At 47.1% G+C, this 22,742-nt stretch overlaps 1 protein-coding gene across 9 annotated transcripts in view; it reads right to left on the bottom strand.

Annotated features, from left to right (window-relative positions):
* Positions 1-22,742, bottom strand: part of TNRC6C (trinucleotide repeat containing adaptor 6C) — an 854,353-nt gene that overhangs the window by 124,033 nt on the left and 707,578 nt on the right. For 4 of the 9 annotated variants that reach the window (XM_085616884.1, XM_085616888.1, XM_085616889.1 and 1 more), the window contains 3 exons: positions 16,818-16,985; positions 5,743-5,859; positions 4,419-4,613 (listed from right to left, as the gene is read on the bottom strand). In XM_085616884.1, the coding sequence (XP_085473010.1) occupies positions 4,419-4,613; positions 5,743-5,859; positions 16,818-16,985 (480 nt within the window). The remainder of the gene's footprint in view (positions 1-4,418; positions 4,614-5,742; positions 5,860-16,817; positions 16,986-22,742) is intronic. The other 5 variants (XM_085616887.1, XM_085616890.1, XM_085616892.1 and 2 more) reach the window with 3 other exon arrangements.

The raw sequence follows: 22,742 nt of genomic DNA, 5'->3' as shown, positions 1-22,742 counted from the left end.
TTTGATGAGAATTTATGGAATTAGGGGCATCGGAGGAAAGGTGTAGAGAAATCTGCCAGACCAGTTGATTCATAGCGACTTCCCCAGCATTCCTGGTTGGTAGTACCTCGAGGTAAAGTTTGGGCAATTTTTGGTTTCCGCGGTTGTGAATAAATCTGTGTGTGGAGTACCCCACATACTGAAGATGCTTTGTATGACCTCGTTGTGAAGAACCCACTCATGGTTTTCCTGAAGAACCTTGCTTAGGGAGTCTGCTTGAACATTTTGAGCACCTTGCAGATGAGTTAGTTATTCTTAGGTCTCTTGTTATCAGCCAATTCCACATTGTCTGGGCTTTGTGGGGCAATGGCATGGACCTTGTTCCCCCTTGCTTGTTCAAATAGTATGTTGTTGTCGTGTTGTCTGTCTGAACAAACAGGAATTTTGCCTTGAAAGTCGGGAGAAATGATTCAGAGCTAGGTGAACCGCTTGTAGCTCAAGGAGATTGATGTGATAAATACATTTCCTCAAAGACCATGTTCCCTGGATTTGAAGATGATCCACATGCGTTTCCAAATCTAACAGAGAGGCATCTGTTACTATTTTCCAAGAGGGAACATCCCTTGAAGGAGATTTTTCAGTGAGCACCATCATTTAAGGGACTGTTTTGCTTTGGGAGAGAGCGATCCTGTCCTGCCAATTTTCTGAATATTGATCCCACCGATTCTCCAGACATTCTTACAGTGGTCTCACATAGAGACAGGCGTTTGGAGTAGGAAAAATGCGCAATGCCATAGAGCACAATAGAGATGACAATTTTCTCACTGTGGGACAAGACACTGTCATGCGAGAGTGACACTTCAGACAGATTGATAAGTCTCTCCTCCGAAGTAGACACTCTTGTTTATATGGTGTTGACTGTGGCTCCCAGATAATGCAGAGAATGGACTGAAGAAGAGGTGGATTTGTTGTGATTGACATGGAGGCCTAATCGGTGGAGAATACTGATGGTCATCTAATTGAGTTGGGCTTCTTGTTGTTGTTTTCTAAGATGTGCGACGACCATTGCCAAGCACTTCAAGAAAGTTCTGGGGGCTGATTTGAGGCCAAACCGATGTACCTTATGCTGTTCGTGCTTGTGACCAACTACAAATCTCAGGAATTTGCGGTGCTTTCTGGATATTGAAACATCAAAGTACACATCCTGGAGGTCTATTGAGCACAGCCATCTGCCTGATGGATTAGGGAAAAATGTGATGTAATGCTAGCATTCAGAACTTTTCCCTTCAAATCCATGAGCTGGGTGGTTTCAGATCTAATACGAGTCTGAATATGAATTTGGGGCCTTTCTTTTTCACCAAAAAATAACCTGAATAAATCCCCATACCTCGTTAGTGAGGAACAATCTCCACCGCTTGCTTCTGCAGAAGGATGTTTACTTCTGATCTTAGCATCTGTAGATGCTGATGAGATGGTTTGGGTGGAATATTTGGCTGAGGGCTGGTAAATCTGAGACAATAACCATTATGAATAATATACAGAACCGAGGCATCTTTAGTGACGGATTGCCACTTTGTCTGCAAAAGTGAAACACTTCCCCCCTACCAGTGTTGGTACCGGTATAGAGGGAAGCAGAATTCATTGCTTGGAGCCTGCTGGAGACTTTCCTGCTTGGGCAGGCTGGTGGCCCACTCTTCCTTTGGGTTGACGACACTGGTGTTGCTGGAAAGGTCTTTGTTGTTGCTGACCATGCAACCATTGAGGGGTTTGAACACACTATGGATAGAAACATCTTTCATAATGCTTCTAAGCGTGCCTGCATTGTTCCTAATGCTTTTCAGGACTCAGTGCCTTTAAAGTCTCCATTTCAGATTACATACGAGCCATTTCATCATTGATATGACTGCTGAATAAGGTGCTGCCCGAGAAGGGTAGATTAATAATCAGCTGCAAGGATTTTTGTTTTAATGCAGTTAAAATAAGCCAAGAATGCCAATCCATGGCAATATGCGTTGGCTGCCAGTAGTGAAGAGTCTGCAGAAGCACTAATGATTTGGTTGGAGACAGTCCCGCACTCATTCACCACTTAAGGGAAATCTTCCCTTGTATATCTCAGGAGGTGTTCTGCAAACTGCTGCAAGGAGTCCCATAAGACCCTGTTGTACTTGCCCAGCAAGGCAGATACAATTACTGCCTTCACTTTAGTGGCTTCCGTACCACACATCTTGCGCCCCCCCCCCCAAATCAAGTTTTTTTTCTCTTTGTCCAGAGGAACTGTAGACTAAAGGGTAGTAGAATGCACCTTTTTGCAGCTAGAATGACCACTGAACTAGGGAGGAGGATCAGAACTAAGGAATAATGGGTCCTGCTCCAGAGGCCGAAACTTTTCCTGGAGCCTCGACTGAGCTGGATGCAGGACGCTAATGACGTGTGTGCTGGGAAGATTGTTGCGAAGAGGAGTGCAAGACCGATGGCTATGTCTCAAGGGCACTCGTGCTCTAGACTCAAAATCTGGAGTGAGTAGATCTTGATCGCGGAAGAGTAGTAAGAGGTGTAGCCAGCAAAGTTGCTTCCGAAGGGGTCTCTGGCTGTGGGAGGGGCCGGTGTAGGAGATGGAAGAGGCGCCTGAGGAAGCATCAGAGAATCTGAAAGCAATATGAGCAACGATGATGAATATGTCTTGCAATATTCAGAATCAGATGATAGTAAACGCCTTAATCTTGATTTTCTTATTCTCTCTACTGATCTGGAGTGCCTTAACGTCAACAGACTCCTTGACATATAAAGACTTCTCAATGCCCAACTTCTCCTACGTCTCAACATAGTGGTATCCTTATATGTCAACTTCCTATGTTTTGCCGTCAAATGTCATTTCCTCTTTGATGTCAACCCAGCTCTTGAGGGTGAACACATATGCACTGTACATTGTCTCAACATCAACCAGGAAGGGCATCTCTTTTTGGATCTCCTTCACCCGGGAATCCTCAGACAAAAGGTAGAAGAGCCCTGGTAGAGGACTGACCCTCTCGTAGCTCCTGTGATGTCCTACTTTCAGACAGCACCTGCTACTGCCTGTGTGGCTTCTCTGTTCCACTGAGACAAATCTTCTCCCTGTCCCGCAGGGTGTGCCTGAAAAAATTCTTGCAGTGTGAACATCTGTCAGGAATGTGACTTTCAGGAAGGCAGAAGTTACAGACATCATGATGGTCTGACCTGACCTCCTTTCTTACGCAGGCAGTCCACTGGTCAAATAAAGAGGGCATTTTATCTGATGAATGAAAACATTTTTCTAACGGAAAATACAGACCAACACAGGTACAGATGAAAGCATCTAGTTAAGTTGTTCTCAAAAATTACGTAGTGAAATTTCTGAAGGAAAAAAGCCTGAGCTCAGTGTTCCAAGTTCCTGTTACCAGAAGCTGGAGAAAAGAGCTGAGGCAACTTCCACCTGCTGGGCATGAATGGATACTAGTAGGCTATAAGCCCTTAAAGGCACAGACGCTCGTCACATCTATATGATGGCATTCTATGGGGCTACAATGTGGTTTCCGAAAGAGATGTAAACAGTCAAATCACAATTCCAGTTAATTTGTCTGAATTTTCTTGAATATATTATTGCCCTTTTTAAAATGCAATATGAAGGAATTGGCCAACGTAGCCTTTCTTATAGGCTGCAGATTATTATTTTCTTAAGTGTCTCTCCAGGCCTTACTGAAGAAAGATGAAAATCTACACTTGAGAAAATATATTTTAAAGAAGTGCTCAGGGATCTCTGCATGTGGGCGGGACCACTCAGTGCTTATGACTATCATTGGAGATCCTCCTGAGAGAAAAGAAGGAGCTATGTGTCCTGCAGACATCACAAGATGAGTGCGTATTGAGGCACTAAATATCGAACTCTTCGTTTTTTTATTCCGATCCCAGCCACTTGATGGCTGGAGAATGTTGAAAGCATTGATCTACAGTATATATGCTGCAACTAGGCCTCAGTCACATGCAAATATGTTCCCGTGGACACAACAAACCTGCTGATTACCATGCAATGAGGAAAAGCCTATTGTATACGTGCTGTGGGGCACAGATATTGGGACACTAATCGTTTAAGGAAGAGGCACGGCATACATCAATGATCTTATCAACAGTTGCATAGGACAAAAAAAACAAAAAATACAATTGCTGGGTAGAAGGCTCTGGCTTCACATTGCAGTTTAACAGACATAGGTTAGAAGATCACAGCGCAAACAATCTGCAACCGCTTGTTTCCTGATACACAAGATCCATTTGTAGCCTTTGGCAGTACTGGCCTGATTAGCCTAAACAAAGCACATCAGAAAACCAAGGGTTTTCTTTGTAATTCAAGCATCTACAAATTTGAATCACATTTAGTAAGATCGCTGTCATGAAACATAGGCCAATGAGAACAGCAGTAATGATAGTACCAGAGGAATAGGAGCTGGTCCAGCCCAGTTGGTTGGCACCCCAGGTGGATGACGGCTTGGCATGTGACAGGCCCGGTGGTGGTCTTGTTGGAGCATTAGTGTTTCTGGGAACTTTCCAGAGTTCTTGGGATAATGAGGCTTGTGTGTGCGAAATGGGGCCCGGAGACCATGTAGACTTCATGTCCGACAATTTTCCTGGAACAGAAAACACAAACATACTGGTAAGAGAAGAAATCATTCAACAACATTCACCATGTGTGTGCCACTGCAGGACTAGAATGATAGCGACTCACTTGGTTAAAGCAAAGACAATCCTCTGGGGTTTCTATTCAGGTTATCACAGCCCCTAGCTTTTGCACCTTGCAAATTCAGTCTCTCAGCTTAGGGATAGGGCCTACTCCTTACAATCATCCAAAGCCAACACCAAGTGTGGTCAAGTATTTTATCTAAGCTGCAGCATGTGCTGGGCTTCTTTTATCTGTGTCATAGAAGAGGTTCGATGTATGAATGTGGTCTACTTGTTCTACCTAAGAAGAAAGCTCCCACTCACTCAAGTATATATATATTTGATCTGACCGTGAGTAAGCATTTGAGTAAACAATTATTTTCTTTTGTGGCAGCTCATGCTGCTGCTGTCTGCGCTGTTCACTGAGCAACGAAGTAAAATTACACTTTGTGGTCTCTTTTCTATCTATATCAAAGATCTGAATGCAGGACTCCTGTTTCTTCAAGTCCTCTGAAAGGATGGGTAGAAAATGTGGTACGTGCAGAGAATACCTATTAGACACTCTGCCAAATATTCAGCAAATAGATGATGGGAAGGGTTGGCAAAGCGATGAGAAGCAGACCGTTCTCAATATATAATTAATTTATTTAAACAATATAGTCACAAACCAGAGCAAACAAATAATGTGGGAGGCCTCTTGTACGTGTTTTACTCTGGCCGGGTGCACTATGATGATTTCTGAATACATGATAAATGTTTCAAAACTTAAGTCTTTAATGCGTTTCTACCTTTGGCTTGGAGGTAGTCTTCAGAACAGAGCACTTGACTTTCACCAAGTTCATAACATCTCAGACTCAGACCTACTTGGAGCATCATGGACTTTCAGAATTCACCAAAACACTTTCTGTAGTTGGAATCTCTACTTTGACAGGCACTACCTTGGGGAGTGGGATAAGCACTGAAAACATGACAGGAAGGACTGGTGCGGAATTTTCACAGCTAAAAACGAAGGGTCTGGGTCCAAGTTAGCTACAGTGGTTTAAAAAGGGAAAGTAAAGAAGGGTGGGTTTGTAAAACTGGAACTCCCATTGTTCATACCTGCAACACTAGGTGCGGATGCAATGTTGCTGATAGAGCTAGCATAGCTGGAGGCACTGGGTGGCCAGGCACTCGGAGGCTGCAGCGAGGCAATCTGGGATGTTGTTGGGGATGACCCTGTAGAACCAGCAAAGAAGTAGCTAAGAAGTAGCTAAGAAAGACAAGGAACTGTAATGCCCACTTCTTAAAATCACTCGGGTAGGCCTCATGATTTACAGTGTTACTTAGTGTCTGGCAGACATTGTTCGAGCCCAATGATCTGCTATTTCAGGGGTCTCTTGTGGCTCTATAAAAACTCAAACGACTCCGTAAAAGCTATCCTGTTATGAGATACAACACCAACTGTATATAGAGAACAAGCCACACAAAGTGCTGCCCAAACATTAAAAGTTCCAACCACAACAGATGCTGCGATACGTGTGTTGAGGCTTCAAGCAGTCGCTAAAAGAATATCATAACTTGGTTTCAGAATCTGCTGCTGTCCAAGAGATGGAACAAGTCCTGCAGAAGGATCTCAGTCTTGAGTTAAAGCAATGCCAGTGCTTTGCCAGTTCCTGACTCTACATGCTTCATATCTTACACATATCCTACTTCTAAACAGTTCTATAAAATCATCTCAGTCTTGACATACACACTCCACTATTCTTTTCCAGTACTGGTGATATGAAAGACCACTTGCTTTTCTTATTGTAGGTATGGGCTGCCCTCATGACTTCCCAAATACTCACTGAGTTAGTACAAATATCTCATGGACTCCTAGCATATACCAAAAGGAAATACACCTTAGTAACTGCAGGTAAATCTTTATCTACCAAACTCTTCTATCCATGTACTGTACTACGAAAGTCTCAGTAAGTGGACTGAAGCCTAACTGCAGGAATCATTTATTCTATGTTTAGAAGAAACAGCGAAGTCCCGGTGCATTTCAATCATCAACAAATGGGATCAAATCACTGCCTCCATAAGCATGTTCTATAAAATGTATAACTGTAGTGTAAAACTGCACATTTTTGCTACTATCATTCAAGAACATTACCTACAGCTCTGCAGATGAATCTTAATCATGTCCTTTTGGCTTCAACTGCTACTACCATACTTGCAAAAACGTATAAACTCACCATTTGCTTCGAGGCCCACCCAGTGCATGCAGCAGCCTCTAGTCTAGTGACAGTATAAGTACTCCTCATATACATATCACACTTTAGTTTTCCTGCCATATGATTCTCAGTACTGCCACTATTACTCAACTATTTTACAACACCTGACAAAGTCTAATTTGTTTCAATGGAATAGAAACGTGTATGCTAAAGAAAAATCAATGCCCTTATTTGACTTCCACCCAAATAAAAACTCAGATCAATGATGTCTACATGTCCACTAATTGAAAATCAATGTGCCCATGACCTATAAATCTACATATTCCTGAACTATATTGTGTCTCTCAGGACCTAAACAGGTACACATTCATGCTCTCAATATCAATGTATCCTTAGCTGAATTTCTTTTTTATAAACAACATGTACTGAATAAAAAAATCAAGCTGCCCCTGATTTTATTATCAAAGTGGTCCCAACCTGTATATCAATGCATCTCTGGCTTAAACACCAATGGCTCCTTGGCTTACCTATACATGTCTCTTGGGCCTAAACATCACTTTGTCCTTAGCATCAAAAAGAATACTTTTTCAGTTCAAAATGTATGACTACCTATGCAGAATATCAACAAGTTTCACACACTTAAACATCCCTAGAGCTAGCCGAAACATCAACGCTTCCTTAACCTTAAAATTAATGTATCACTTTCTTAAAAGCATCAACACATTGCTGACCTAGAGATCAATATGACCATGACCTAAGCAGTTCACCATTGATCTAAAAAAATCAATCTGTGTCTCACCTAAACATCAACATGCCTTTCACTGAAGTAAAAAAAACACAAAACTGAACATACATTTGGATATTTTGAATGTAAACAAACAAGGTGCATATAGAAATGTACATTTTACTCACCTTAATAATGCCTGTATTCTATATCGTTCAAAACGTTCTGTATAAATGAGATGTTCTCTTCCAGAAGGGCGGGAGAAGGGGGTTGTACTAGCTCTTCAAGGGTGTTCTCCAGCACGAGCGGTAAGATTGGCACTTTATACATGTTTGTAGTAAAAATACATTTTTATAAAATTTATTTAAAGTTTTTTCAGTGTGTCAGATGGCTTTGAGCCGTCCACGCACAAGGTGTGTGTGTGCGTAGGACAGTTCCAAGCTGTCCTGGCACCCACCTTTGTTGGGAGCACTGGTGCTCCCCCACAGCCCCCAACATACCTCCATTGGGGGGTGGCAGCGGAGGTGCTTCTGCTACCACCCCCTTCCCCATCAGCGATCTGATGACGCTGGTGCACACACTGCTCACCAACGTCATCAGAGGAGGCCGGGGACGCGCTGGAAGCCACTCCTTCCAGTGTATCGGAGGAAACTGAGTTTTTCATCTTGGGAGGGATCGGGGCGGGCAAATAGGCACCAGGGGGAATGGTGGCGCCGCAATCGCACTGCATAAATGCACTCAATAGGCCACCAGGGATTTTGTATTCCTTTGGGGAGTTGATCCTTGGGCAAGGGTAGCTCCCCATTACGGGGCCATATTTTTAGGCCCATCTACCCCCACGGGAGGCAGAAAGCCACTAGACACCAAGTCGGGCAGCGGCCGCTTAGGAAAGGGTTGCTCCACATTATGTTATTTGCCCCCCCCGACCGCATTTTTAGGCCGATCTGCCCCAAGTGTGGGGAAGGAGTAGAAAGGCAGTAGACACCTAAGATTTTCGTTATTTATACATCGGGGAGCGGGCACATGGCAATGGTCATCCCAGCTGATCCTCTCCCTGACCAACGACCCCGCCAGAGCCAACCTACACGAAGGGATGAAAAACGTGGCCGAGTGGATGACGACCAGCCGCCTGAAACTGAACACAGACAAGACGGAAGTCCTCATCCTGGGCTCCTCACCCTCCGCCTGGGACGACTCCTGGTGGCCCCCCGCCCCGGGCAACGCACCCAAACCGACAGACCACGCACGCAACCTGGGCTTCATCCTGGACTCCTCCCTCTCCATGACCAGACAAGTCAACGCCGTCTCCTCGTCCTGTTTCAACATCCTGCGCATGCTACGTAAGATCTTCCGGTGGATCCCCACCGAGACCAGGAAGACGGTCACCCAGGCCCTCGTCACCAGTCGACTGGACTACGGCAACGCCCTCTACGCCGGTACCACCGCCAAGCTCCAGAAGAGACTCCAGCGGATCCAGAACGCCTCGGCGAGACTCATCCTCGACGTCCCCAGACGAACTCACATCTCCAGACACCTGAGAGACCTGCACTGGCTCCCGATCAACAAAAGAATCACCTTCCGGCTCCTCACCCACGCACACAAAGCCCTACACAACCAAGGCCCGACCTACCTCAACAGCCGCCTCAACTTCTACGCTCCCAAACGCCACCTCCGCTCGACCAGTCACGCCCTCGCAGCCGTCCCCCGCATCCACAGAGCGACAACAGGAGGAAGATCCTTCTCCCACCTGGCCGCCAAGACTTGGAACGCCCTCCCCACCGACCTACGCCTGACCCAAGACCACCTCTCCTTCAGGAAGAAGCTCAAGACCTGGTTGTTCGAGCAGTAGCGGACCCCCCCCCCCCCCTAGCGCCTTGAGACCCTCCGGGTGAGTAGTGCGCTTTATAAATGCCTATGATTGATTGATTGATTGATTAGGGGGGGCAATATTTTGACCATTTTCTGCATACCCCCCTTTCAAGGGGCAGATGTGCCAAATTCTTAGGCACATCTGCCCCATACGGCGAGCAAACAGCCACTAGACACCAGGAATTTTCTTTATTTAGATGTCAGGGAGCAGCCCCATGGGCAAGGGTTGTTCCCCATTATGGGAGAAATATTTTGACCATTCGCTGCCTTTCCTTGGGTCAGATCAGCCATATATTTAGGCCCATCTGCCCCCAGGGGTGGGGTGGGGGGGGAGAAAACCACTAGACAACAGAGAAAGTGTATGTGTGAGAACTGGAGATCAGCTCAAGGTCTGTGTGTACTGGTGTTTGGCTGGGTGTGTATGTACTGGCATTTGGCTTGCTGTGTGTGTGGACTGGCGTTTGGCTGATGGTGTGTTTGAACTGGCTCGCAAAGTGTGAGGCTGGCATATTGATGGTGGTGTGTGGGGACTGGCGCTTGTCAGGCAGTGTGCACGGACTGGTGCTTGGCAGGTGGGTTACATGGACTGGTGCTTGGCAGGTGGTGTAAATGGGCTGGCTGTGTGTGCGGACTAGCGTTTAGCTGGCGGTGTGTGTAGACTGCCGCATTGCTGGTGGTGTGCATGGACTGGTGCATAGCTGGCAGTGTACGTGGACTGGCGGTGTGTTGGTGACTGGCAGCCAGTATGCGTATTGACTTATTGAGGTGTGTGTCAGTTGTCTGATGTTAGGTAGTGTGTTGGTGTGTCTGTCCTGTTGAAGTATGAGAGTGACGGGCCCTTGACTGGCTATGTTTGTACATGCAAGTGTTGTATTGTGTTGGGCCCGCAGCTGGCAGTGTGAATGATTTCTGTGTGTAACGTATGAAAGGCGTGTGAATGCACTGCAAAGCGGTTGGTGCCTTGACATGGCTTTACAGCTCACGAGCTGTAAGTTAGTGGTTCTCTGATCTGATGTTGAAATAATTAACAACGACTTTTGCAGATTTTATTTTGTCCAGTTGTTATGAATAAAGTTCTTTTATGAACCATTTACTTACCTTCATGCCAATCCAACCAGTATGACTGTGATTGTCTAGTGGATGGGTGTGCAATAATGTTTTGGTGGTTTTAAGTTGCTGCTTTTTACTGCCAGTGTATACTCTCTCTGTAGTGAACACTTTCTGCCCTCGCATCTGTTTGGAAACTGATCACTAACTGAATAATTAAACCTTAAATTAAGCTAAAAGGTCACATTTTCCTAATTTCTGTGTGGGAAAGTTGTGGGATCACCGAGCCGGCACAAATTTCCTACTATTCAGCATTCCTACAGGTCTCCCGATAAAAATGCTCCACTTGAGCGGGTGGACCAAGGGCCCACGACAAGGAAGGGCCCAAAACGTATTGTGAAGACATCAAAATGATCCATCACAAAACAACCAGTTTTTTGCAACGGGGCATCTGTGTTTTTGATCCCGGGCTTGGCATCCATCTAGTGTAACTTCCAAAGCCAGACATTTCTGAAAACTAGACACCTGGGGGTGTACAGGGATGTGTGGCTTCTGTGGATCCACAAACGTTTTCTTATTCGGAATCCCCTGCAAACCTCAAAGTGTTTTGAGGCCTGAGGGAAAGCTGGGTGGTAGGCAATGTGCACAGGCCTGATGGTCACCTCAACTTTCCTACACAGAAATGTGAGGAAAAGGTTACTTTTTTTGCTAAATTTGAGGTGGTGCAGGGGAATCTGGGTAAGAAAACACCTCCTGAAACTCTCCTATGAATCAGGGGCGGTCCCTAGGCAATGGAAGGAGGCGGTCGTCATCCTAATTAAGAAAAAAACAGGGGTGAAGGCAAGCCAGTTGGATAATTACCGACCAGTCTCGCTCCTTCCATACTTTGCCAAAATCGCAGAGAAGGTGGTTAACATACAACTAACCTCATATATGAATGAGCACAACCTATTACATCCCACTTAGTCAGGCTTTCGGGCCTCTTATTCAATGGAGTCAGCTCTGCTGGTATCTACTGAAACAATACGTAGGCATGCAGATGACGGCAAGACAGTGGCGCTGGTGCTGCTTGACCTCAGCGCCGCTTTCGATACCGTCAACCACTCGTTGCTCCTGCGATGCCTCAAAAAATGAGGGCTGGACAAATGGGCCTTGGAATGGATGAGATCCTTCTTACAAGATCGGAGCTTCCAAGTGTCTCAGAGGCCATTCTACTCGAAAAGCATTAGGCTGACACAAGGAGTACCCCAGGGGTCTATCCTTAGTCTCACCCTTTTTAATTTATATATGTCCCCCTTAGCAGACCTAATTGCAAAATACGACATTAGTGTCGTGTCATATGCGGATGACACGCAATTAGTTGCATCCCTATCGCAAGCCCATGACAAGGCAGCCACCAATTTCTCCACTTGCTTACAGGAGCTAGAGGTCCGGATAGCTAGCAATTACCTTAAATTGGATGGACACAAGATGGAGGTTCTAATAGTTGGCAGGACTCAGTCTATATGGACCTCAAGGTGGTGGCCTCAGTCCCTGGGCTCCACCCCCGCTCCCAAGGAACAGGTTAAGAACTTGGGGATATGGTTGGATCCGAAACTTTCCTTCGACCACCACACCAGGGTGGTTGCTGGAAAATGTTTCGGAATAATGAAGGTCCTCCGGAAGACACTAGTTGTGATCCCTGCAGCCGCCAGAAAAACGCTGGTCCATGCACTGGTGACATCACGCCTGGACTACGGGAATGCGCTGTACCTTGGGGCAAATAGGAGGTGTGTTCAAAGACTGCAAGGCATTCAAAATGCGGCAGCTCGCCTTGTTCTGAGGCTACCCAGAAGAGCACCATCCAAGAACGCTCTCGCAACGCTACACTGGCTCAGTTTAGGGAGAGAATTGTGTTCAAAACACTATGCATTAGTCACCGCATCAGAGGGCCCTAGCTACCTATACAATCTACTGACCCCTTACATACCTACCAGGGCTCTAAAGATCTGTGGAAACAGGAAGGGTAGAACTACCAGTAATCAAAAGAGCACGGATGGGGGGGGGGGGTTTAATATCTTTCAGATGGCTGGCTGCTAAACTCTGGAATGACCTTCCGCAGTCACTCAGGTCTGAACCATCGGAGGGGATATCCCGGAAAAAATTAAAAACATGGCTCTTCCACATATAATGCCTCTGCGAGGTACGGTTTTCATCCTGCGCATCCTGTCCAGTGACGGGTAACTAGCTGCAGCGCGGGGACATACTGGGTAGTATAACCATGCGCAGTTAATGCCGTGAAAACAGCCGAGGATTCATGCAAGAGCAGTTATTATTTAATGCTGGTCGGTGATCCCGAAGCTCGTTAGCTGAATAAATCACATTTTGAATGAGTCTTATGTTCAAAGAGCCAGGGCCCTGGGCCCGGTCCAAGAGCGGTCCGGGCCCAGGAGATACCATAACACCAGTTGAGAAAAAAAGAGCTACAGTGTCTTTTTACACACTTATATTTTGGCCTGATGTCATTATTCTTTATATTTCCTGAAAATGTTTTCTCTGATTTTAGAGGTGAATATCCATAAACTATTTCATCACCATCCGCAATGTGCAATCACAGCAAATAAGGGAGTGGCTCACGTAATAGTGGCAGTTGCCATGCACAATTTCCCTCCGTGAAAATCCATTTGTCTCATCTCATCTCATCACCAAGGTTGACCAATGATATGGAAACCATGACATTATTTTTTCTCTTTATCATGAAGACTACTAGAGAAACAGAGGCTAGGTTGTAAAAAAATAATATGATTCAAAATTATATACTTTGTCTCTAGCTACCACTTAACTGGACAAACATACAAGGGAGTATGAAATGTATCCTTTCTAGACTGCACCTCAATGTGTTTCAAAATATACCCATTGATCTGCTTTATGTGATATCACATGGAAGCAGATTATGAAATCGACTGGTGATATTTGGGTTGGAATAGTGTCATCTGTCTTGGGGGAATACGCCCACAAATCTACAGTTAGGCTAATGGCAGTTGTTACGTGTAGTTTTCTGACACCCACAATGGACACAACCTCATAAGTTGTGCACTCCTTTTGGTCAGGAGATGAAAAAGCATCTTGATTAGTCTCCAAGAAAACAATACTCAACCTTGGCATGTGGACTATGGACGACGAGGCCCAAACAGCATAGCTTTGATCAAGATTTAGGACAGAGATGATGAAAAATAGCTCAACAGTAAAAAGTGCCTTGATGTTGATCGGGGGCAGGTGTGACCCCCAGACTGGGCTGTAGAATACTGCAGGGGGAAGGCTGTCTTAGTCACTTGCTGGTGCATTGCCCCATCAGAAGTCTTCTTTTGGTGTCTGTCAAGCTCTTCCTTTTTGCCAGAGGGAGATTCCCTCAGTGTTCATCAGCCTCCTGTATAGGCGGTATCCTGCCCTTAAACAAAGGGCTGATTTACTCCCTACTGAGGTCTGGAGCCAGGGCTGGGTTGAAAGATTGTTGCGCACCTCAAAGTGTTCCTTTGAAATCAATCCTTCAAAGACATTTTGGAGTAAACGTACAGGGACTCTGACACCATGTTTTTAGACACTGCGCAGACTTGTAACCAGGCGCTTCTGGCTCTACAAACTGTACATTTCTAGAGGACTGCTGTGCTGCCACGAGGAACTGCCATTTGGACTACCTGCTTTGTTGCGCTGACCGGCTGCCTGCCACTCCGAAATCTGCCAAATGTGCAGGCCTGTCTGCCTACCTCTGTGCCCCAGTGTTGCCCAAGGGCTTGCCTTTTGTTCTCCCCAAGGTCTCAGGGATATTAAAGACCTGGCAAACCCAAGAGCTGTGTTTTTCTAATCAGCCATGCCTGCAAAATTGCTGGGGACCCAGCGCACTGTACTTCTCCCCCCACAAGGTCACTTGGGTTTTCTACTCTGCTGCAGGGCCCATTCTATGGCATGAACTCTGAGCCTGCATCGCTACTTTGAGAGCACTCTGAGGGCTTGCACACTGTACAACACTCAGCGCGATGCATCCTGATCCAGCCACTTAATGTTGTGAGTGCTCTGGGGGGCTCGGGCTCTTCACAACACCCAGCGCAGTGCGCTCTGATTCTGCATCTTTAGTTGGGCACATCTTTATTTTGCAAGTGGAGAGCACTCCGAGGGCTCACGCTCTGTACAAATGCCAGCACTGCAAGCTCCGTCTCCGTACCCCAGAGCCTGCGCTCTAGATTAACAAGGGCTGGCGTGTGTGCCCTGAGTTGGCCTCCCAGTTTCCCTGGTAAACTAGACGCACGGGCACGCCCTCTCGTATAGCAGGGCAAGCCAGACGATGGCGTATCTCTGCCCCAGCCCAACGAGCCTGCCTGCGACTTCCCCAGCCCAAGGAACCTGCCTGCGACATCTGCATGGCAAACCCACCTGCAGAAGATTAACAAGTACTTGTCGACAAAGCCAGCACCAGGATTGAACCCTGCCCACAGCTTCAGTGGGCCCTCACCAAGTACTTTACCGGATCCTCAGACAGGCGGGCCCTAACAGTGCAGCGACTCGCCCCCAGCCTTGCAGCTGTACTTGCCACAACTGGGTAGATTACCTGTGACCGGATGCGATTTATCCCAGCCCTGTCGAGTCTACATGGATGGCGGGAGTGTCAAAGAAATCACTGCAACACCCTTATCCAGTGTGAGGGAAATTTGTGTCTTGCATTTCACTAGAGGGGCTCATCACTCTCAGAAGCACCATAATATACGTAGCAGTGGTGCGCAGATGCCTCCGTGCCCTATTCTGTTTCCTAGTGCACTTGTTTTAGCTAGGCCACAGCGACTATTGTAACCCTGCTAAAAGGAGGGCAGGTGTTCCTGGATCCATATTTCCTTACTGTTATGCTTATGGTGATATTTAGTAATCCATATACTTATGGCGATACCTGGTGATTTATGTGTTTTTTTCCTCCAACCAAACTGGTGCATTTTGTACCCTTTTGTTATGATGTATGTTTTGATTCTTGCATTGTCCAGGATAGCGTTTGCAGTGTCAGTATTTGCAAAATATTGACAGCATTTATGATTCATGTTGTTTTGGTCTTGTTTAGGTATAATATACTATATGTATTTGTATATAATCCTGTGTGACATCCCTTTTGTGATCAGTTAATTGTGTTATTGTATGAGTGTGTTGTGCAAACGCTTTACACATTGTCTCGGATAAGCATGCCTGCTCTGCGCCAAGCTACCAGAGGGTGAGCACAGGTTATCTTTGGTGTGCAAGTTACTTACCCTGACAAGAGTGGTGGGTTCTGCCTGATTAGGCGCATACCCTAGCCAATCAGAAACCACATTTCTAACTGTTGGCCTACATATAGGAGATTCAGTCTGTATTCTCAGTTTAAACTGCAATTTTCAGAGGTGTTTTAACTATAAAGTACTTTATTATGAGTGGTGGTGCCTTGTTTAATAAAGACGTAAATGCTGCCAAATATAGGCATGTGTTCTTTATTAACTTATTTTCCAAACTGAAAATGTGTGTTTAAAAATGTGACCTGCAATCCAGTATAATTATACAACTATCATTCGGTTTATGAATAGGAGAGAGAACACCATACAGGAAAAAACCCTTCTTGAAATGAATTAGTTTACAAACAATGGCGGACCTTCGATGACCATGTACAAAAGTAGAAGTTCTCACACTCAGGCTTTCATTACAAACAGGCAGATGATAATGTTGGGGCAAGCCCGATTTTGCACGCAAGATGGGATTACAATCAGTGCTGTAATACCATTTTTCCCCTGCACATGTAAAAACTTATCAACAAACTGAAGGTGCAAAACACAGAATATGAGGTAATACTGTACCCAGCAGTATATTATTCATCAGGTGCAATAGTACTACCTCAGAAATAGTAGCCTGTGAAGTGAGGCCCTTAGTGTACTGTCCTAGTCTTTCTCAATAATATTCTGTGGCTCATCACACTACTAAAAATCTCAAAGATAAAATTATAATTACTTAGATCACCTTAGCATATCTACTGAATAACTGAAAACGTAGACAGTTAAAATGTAACTCAATTGTCTAAATCCTGCAGAGAGTTGGTGTGACTTTACATTTGGAAAGGCAACATATCTTCAAAAGGGACAAAGGGGAGTAAATAGACAAGTTTTGTCAGTCCAATGAAGACACTTCAATTTCTGCACCATGCCATCACTGAAAGGTAATCAGGTATACAAAAAAAAAGCAGGGAACCAGCAAAAGGCAACAGGCTACAGCAATAGTTTGAAGTAGATGCACAGAGGAAGAGAAAAACGTGCCAGGCAGCAAAGTTGACAGGTTTACTTTGCTCTGTTCTCTATTACCTCCACTTTTCAGAAGATAGCGATTGACATCCTGGATGGTGGTATTGATGGTGGGCCCCGTTGGGACACTTCCAGGAGTGACGTCAGGGTCATTTTCAGGATCGATATTTTGCAGTCCTTTCCATGGCACGCCCGGGTGAAACTCTGTTTGTGAAGACAAAAGCCAGTCTTGAGGGAAATAAGACGCTTCTTGACTGGCCGAAGAAATCCCAGATACAACGTCATGATAACCACTATCTTACCCTTGCGCCAAAAGCATTCCACACACTTATTCAACGTGCAACAAGCAAATAAAGGGCTAATACCTAAAGGAAAATTGGTGGTAAATGTAAGTTTTCAACCAACTTTACCTTTTCTACGCCTGTCAGGAATTCACAAAGGAATTCCTGACAAGCGAAAACACATTTAATGTGGCGGATATCTCCTCCACCAGTGCGGAGATCTCCACAGAAGTGAAATCAGATATAAAGGTGGGAGGAAGCATTCCAATGTGTCATTTGCCTCGGACGTTTGAGACCAACCACATGTACCTTTGGGCACTCTTAAATTCACCTCCAATCCATTCCCACCTTGAAAATGGTCATAGATTTATTTCAGAGCACCCGGCTGGAGTAAAAGGTGAGAAGGGGAATGGATCACCACAAGATCTGCAGGGGGGGAGGGGGCGGAGGAAGCACTTACTCCACAACAAAAAATACTTTGTCGAGAAAAAACTTGTGCATTACCTTGGGGATATTCTCCCCACCGCGTGGAGTTCTGAGTTCCGCGGTGTCCAGAAATCCACACAGATAGGATACTATTCCACCTGTTGGGTTCTCTGCGCTGGCAAACTTGCAACAGCAGAAATAGGATGCTGCTGGAGTAGGTCTGTCAACATGTGCCTAGTGCAGCTTTCCAGGTACATTTCTGAGAATGATGGCGAATAGCAGGACACTGGAAAAGTACATTCAAAGGAAATGGATACATCTGCCACTATTCTTTAGGATTTTTTGTGGACTGGGACATAATTTTTATTTCATTGTACTGTATGTTGCAATCTTCCAAGATGTTTAAATTTAGCACCTAAAAAGGTACTCACACTTTCAGAAACTGCACATATCTGCTTTGAAAACCTGCTCAAGAAGATATTTGCACTTTTCTCCTACAGTTTAGCCCATATAGAATCATTCTATGCCTTTGCCACTCACTGGCCTGCCACTTATAGCTTGTCACCTTTGGAAAGCAGCTGTAATGATAGTATTTCCTAAAGTTTGCACAAAGTCAATCTCAATAGAGACCGAGGTTAAGAGAATACTGTAGAACAAGTTACTTACCTTCAGTAACGATATATCTCTAAGAGACATATATTAGAGATTCCTCACCTTAAAATTACCCCCAGGCATCATCCGGAGAATTTCTTCAGCAGTACCCCTGGGTGTCGTGGTCGCCGGAATGACGTTGCGGTATCTACTTAGATGCCGCCCCTACGTGCTGTCAGTTCTTTACACTACATTCCACACCAGAAGCACAGAGCCATGCAAGACACTGATCACTGGTGCACAAAACTAGGGCCCTGAAAGAGAGTCTCTTACCCTAGAAGTCAGTTCGCAGAACGGGGAGAATGGGTGGGGGCTGGAGGAATTCATAATCTAATATATGTCTCTTACAGATATATTGTTACCGAAGGTAAGTAACTTGCTCATCTGAAAGAGACTATTAGTTATGGAATCCTCACCTTAGAATAGATACCCCAGCAATACCAACCCTGGAGGTGGGCTGCGAACTACGTTCACACCAGAAAGTACTGGCGAACTGAACAGCCAAAGAAGCGGTCTCTCTGGACTTGGCAGACAAGGCAGTAGTGTTTAGTAAACGTGTGCAATGACGCCCATGTAGCTGCCTGGCAGATATAATGAAGGGGGACTCCATGTCCCACAGCAGTAGTGGCTGCGGTTGCCCTGGTGGAATGGGTGAGCAGACCTACCGGAGGTATGTTTTTAGCTAAGGAATAGCAGATTTTGATGCAAAGAAGAGAGATGATGGTCCGTTTTTGTACGACCCGGCCTTTCTTCGCTCCCACATAGCCAACAAAGAGCTGGTCATCCACCTGGATTTGCTTTGTGTGATCCCGATCGAATGAAAGCGAACGTTTTGGATCCAGACGGTGGAGCCTCTCTGCCTCTTTAGAAGGATGTGGGGGCAGGAAGAAGGTGGGCAAAGTGATGGACAAGAAAGGAAATGTGGAAAGAGGTAACCACTTTGGGAAGGAAAGAAGGCCTAGTGCGAAGGACATCTTTGTCCGGATGAACAGCCAGGAAGGGAGGTTTGGAAGAGAGTCTGAAGCTCACTTACCCTGCGAGGAGAGGTGATGGCACCCAAAAAGGCAGTTTCAAGAGTCAGAAGTCTGAGGGGACAGTTATGTAGCGTCTCCAAAGGAGCGCACATAAGGTAGGTCAGAACCAGGTTTAAGTTCCACTGGGGCATTACGAAAGGAATTGGAGGAAAAAGTGAGTAATGACCTTAAGGAAGCGATTTACAATGGGGGACTTGAAAAGAGAAGGCTGATCAGGAAGCCAAAGAAAGGCCGAAATGTCAGAAAGATAGCCTTTCAGAGTGCCCAGAGCAGAGCCCTGCTGGGCCAAGGAAAGAATGAAGAGGAGAACCTCTGAAAGGGGGGCAGAAAGGGGATCCACAGCCTTTGCAGCGCACCATGCCACAAATGTATTCCATCTACAGGCGTATACCGTTTTGGTGGAGGGACGCCGGGATGCCACAATAACGTTACAGACTTCAGGAGGAAAGTCGAAAGCTGTCAACTGTTGCCGATTAATCTCCACGCAAGGAGGTAGAGGCAGGACAGGTTCAGGTGGAGGACCGTCCCCAGCTGCTGCGACAGAAGATCCTCCAGAAGGGGCAGTCTCATTGGAGGATCGAAGGCCATGTGCAAGAGCTCAGGATACCAGACTCTTCGTGCCCAGAACAACAACTTGGACCCATTCGTGCCGGATCTTCTTCAGCACTCTGGGTAGAAGTGGTATAGGCGGAAAGGCATATAGAAGACCACAACTCCAGTTGTGACGAAAAGCGTTGCCTAGCGAGTGCTGCCTTGGAAATTCCAATGCACAGAACTGCTGACATTGTGAATACATCTAACCAAGGCTCTCCCCACTGCTGAAAGAGACCTTGCACCACCTCAGAGTGAAGACGCCATTTGTGATCCATCATGCATCGTCGGCTGAGTTCGCCCACCCTGGCGTTCAGAGAACCTGCCAGGTGTTGAACCACCAGGGACATGCCCTGATGTTCCAGCCACTTTCAGAGACGAAGTGCCTCCTGACGAAGGGTCCACAACCTCACCCCGGCCGGTTTGTTTCAGTAACACATGGCAGAGGTGTTGTCCGTGAACACCTGCACTACTCTCCCTTTGACAGAAGGAAGGAATGCCTTCAGTGCAAGATGGATCGCCCGAAGCTTGATGTGGAGCCCAGACTCCACGGGAGACAAGAGGCCTCTGATCTCCGCCTCTCCCATATGGCCGCCCCACCCCAGAGGTGATGCATCTGTCACCACTGTGAACTCTGGCTGGGAAAGGGAGAGGGACCTGCCGTTGACTTAATCCTGGTTTGTTAGCCACCACTGCAATTGGTGTGCAGTGCCCTCTGAGATCTGGGCGCAATCGGAAACATTCCCCTGATGCTGTGCCCACTGGAACTTCAGGTCCTACTGCAGAGCCCGCATATGCCACCGGGCAGAGTCCACCAGCAGGATGCAGGAGGCCATGAGGCAGAGAAGCCTCAGGGTCATTCTGACCGTAACCCGGGATGGAGGCTGAAAGATTGGAATCCTAGCCCGAATATTCCGGACTCGCTACTCGGGAGGATAAGCCCGAAAATGTGCTGTGTCCAGAACCGCTCAGATGTAAAAGAGCTTCTGAGAGAGAATCATCATGTTGATGGTGAACCCCAGTGAATGCAGGAGGTTGGCCATAGTCTGGAGGTGGGAGACGACAGCCTGGGGTGAGCTCGCCTTCAACAGCCAGTCTTTGAGATAGGGAAAGACTGGAACCCCTGATCTGCGCAGATTAGCTGCGACCAACGCCATCACTTTTGTGAACACCCGAGGTGCACTGGTAAGGCCAAAGGGGAGCACGGTGAACTGAAAGTGCTCGTGGCCTACCGTGAACCGTTGGTAATGCCCGTGGGGCAATAGGACAGGGATGTGAAAATAAGAGTCCTGCAAGTCCAATGCTACCATCCAGTCTCCAGGGTTGAGGGCAGACAGGACCTGAGCCAATGTCAATATTTTGTGATTCTCCTTATGGAGGAAGCGGTTGACGTTCCCGAGATCCAAGATAGGATGCAGGCCCTTGTTCTTCTTGGGCACGAGAAAGTAGTGGGAATAACAAACACGACCTACTTCTGGGGCAGGAACTCGCTCGATGGTTCCCTTGGCCAAGAGAGCCATAACTTCCTGGTGGGGAAGGGCCAAGTGATCCTTCGACATGCGATGGAACTGAGATGGCACGGATGGAGGGGTAGCCTTGAAGGGGAGGGAGTAGCCCCTTTGGACTACCTGCAAAACCGACCTGTCCAATGTGATGTTGAGCCAGAGGGGGGAGGTGATGGTGAATCCTACCGCCCACTGGCGAATGGTGGCCCTGAAAGGTCATACTAGGAAGGCTTGGAGGCTGCTGCAGAGGGGGTGCGGGTGGACTGGCCTGCCCGCTGGCCCCACAGACCCATGACGGTGGGTCACACGTCCCCGCAAAGGCTGGACAGCTTGCGCAGGCCTGTGGCTCTTGGGGGAACATGGCAGGGCACCCCTTCCGTAGCCACGAAAGTCGCGAAAAGCAAACAGCGCGGGGCGAGAGGTGGAAGCGAGGCCCAAGGACCTGGCCGTAGCCCTAGAGTCCTTTAAGCGTTCGAGCGCGTTGTCTGCTTTGTCAGAAACAAGCGACGGCCATCAAAGGGCATGTCCAAAAGAGTAGCTTGGACATCACCCGAAAAGCCAATGGACCTCAGCCAGGCGTAGCGTCTCAGGGCTACTAACGTTGAAATCGTCCTGCCCAGGAAGTCAGCGTTGTCCAGCCACAAATCGTATGGGGAACTTGGCTGCATCTCTCCCTTTGGCAACAAGAGCATGGCCCGGGCCTCCTCCAGGCACTGTGGCAGCACCTGCGCGACCGTGTTCCACACAGAATGGGAGTAACTGCCCAAGAGACATGCGGCGTTCACCGAACGCAGTCCTAAGCTGGAGGAAGAAAACATTTTCTTCCCAAGTTGGTCCCGCTTCTTGGATTCCCGATCAGGTGGAGCGGTAGGGAACACGCCCTTGGAAGTCAAGGCTTGGACCACCAAGCTCTCGGGGGTGGGGTGTTGGGAGAGGATAATTGGGTTGCCCGGGCCAGGCGGTGGGGTTAGGCAATCATCCTATCCACAGGAGCCCCTGTTTTTGGGCTTGGACCAAGTGCCCAAAAGGCTGTCCGTGAGGGCCTCATTTAACGGCAGCAGGGGCTGCTGCCGGTTGAAGCACCTCGGTCAGGAGGTTAGTCCTGACCGCCACCATAGGAAGCTCAAGGTTTAAGGCCCCAGCCGCCCTACGCAACACCACTGCATATGATGCGCCATCCTCTGTAGCCACGGTAGGGGGAGAAAGCATGCCAAGGTCTGGAGAGGTGTGTCCAGATAACTGGCCTCTCCCAATTCCCATCTCCAATCCGGGTCTTCAAAATTGGTCGGCCAGAGGGTCCACAGACCCCTCCCAGTCCTCCTCACCCTCCTCTGGTAGCCACTCAGGGTGATAGGGAACACCAGGGGGAACAGGGGTACAAAAGTACCAGTAGGCGCCCGTCCCGATGTCAGCTGACGCCGGTCAGGCTCCATGTCCACATAGAAGGGGAGGCTGGGGTCATCGGTTAGGGACCCCAACCGGCGTCGGAGGGGGCGG

The sequence above is a fragment of the Triturus cristatus genome, chromosome 7 (assembly GCF_964204655.1).
Source record: "Triturus cristatus chromosome 7, aTriCri1.1, whole genome shotgun sequence".
Lineage (NCBI taxonomy): Eukaryota > Metazoa > Chordata > Amphibia > Caudata > Salamandridae > Triturus > Triturus cristatus.
The sequence above is the reverse complement of the archived record's forward strand: the minus strand, read 5'-3'. Positions and strand labels throughout refer to the sequence as shown.